This window comes from Nanorana parkeri, unplaced genomic scaffold (genome assembly GCF_000935625.1).
Source record: "Nanorana parkeri isolate BGI_ZX_2015 unplaced genomic scaffold, ASM93562v1 scaffold1410, whole genome shotgun sequence".
Classification (NCBI taxonomy): domain Eukaryota; kingdom Metazoa; phylum Chordata; class Amphibia; order Anura; family Dicroglossidae; genus Nanorana; species Nanorana parkeri.
In genome coordinates this window covers 435,104-436,003 of record NW_017307678.1, presented here as the reverse complement: position 1 = coordinate 436,003, position 900 = coordinate 435,104, and the positions used below count along the sequence as shown (strand labels likewise).

The 900-nt window shown below is 28.6% G+C and overlaps 1 protein-coding gene across 1 annotated transcript in view; it reads left to right on the top strand.

Moving 5' to 3' along the window:
- Positions 1-436: 436 nt before the first annotated feature.
- LOC108798123 (long-chain fatty acid transport protein 6-like) overlaps positions 437-900 on the top strand; it is a gene marked incomplete at its 5' end in the record, with an annotated part of 19,585 nt that continues 19,121 nt past the window's right edge. Inside the window, one exon of the mRNA XM_018569845.1 lies at positions 437-631. Coding sequence (XP_018425347.1) covers positions 437-631 — 195 coding nt within the window. The remainder of the gene's footprint in view (positions 632-900) is intronic.

Here is a 900-nt window from a genome sequence, read left to right as displayed (position 1 = left end):
CTTTAATTAAAATATTACTTTTGGTTGACTTACCTTATGAACTAATGCAACACAAATCCTGGCAAAAAAAGCCAACAATTAAATGTAAACCAGTCATCTCAAATATGGATTATAAGGCCAACACTGTTCTCATGTTCTCGATCAAAGTTTATAACATATGATATTGTACAGTAAATGGAGAAAGTGATAAATTATAAGACCAATCATGTATGCTAAACATAAATAACAAACTTAAAATAACTGAAGATCTCTGAAAGTGGAGGTAGGTAATATTTAAAATGTTAATTTAGAGTTTGTCATTCGAATACGCAATAAAACATTTTTATAATATAAATGACAAAACATCTACATTTCAGTAAAACGTTATATAGTGTAAAGTCCTGTGTACAACTTCTCTGTCTATGCTTTATTGCATTTTTTCCCCCTTTTTTTTAAGAGAGATGGTGAAAAAGATCACAAGGTTCGTATGGCTGTTGGCAATGGTGTTCGTAGTGATGTATGGAAGGAATTCATTGCAAGATTTGGTAACATCAAGATGTGTGAACTGTATGGAGCTACTGAAGGAAACATTTGTTTCATGAACCATACTGGAAAAATTGGATCTGTTGGGCGCACTAATTTCTTTTATAAGGTAACCTGATCGGAAAATGATCAGATTTATATGACTTTTCTACTCGGTGTGTGTGTGTGTGTGTATACAGATATACAGTATATAGATAGATATAGATATATATATATGTGTATATATATCTATCTATATACTGTATATATAAGAGGCGACTCAATATGAGAATTTTAAACCGAAACTGATTTTAAAAATTCTATTCTTTAAAAATATTTATGGTTTATTTTTAAACGTTTAAATTTTTTAATATATTATTTGTTTTATAAAATATTTAA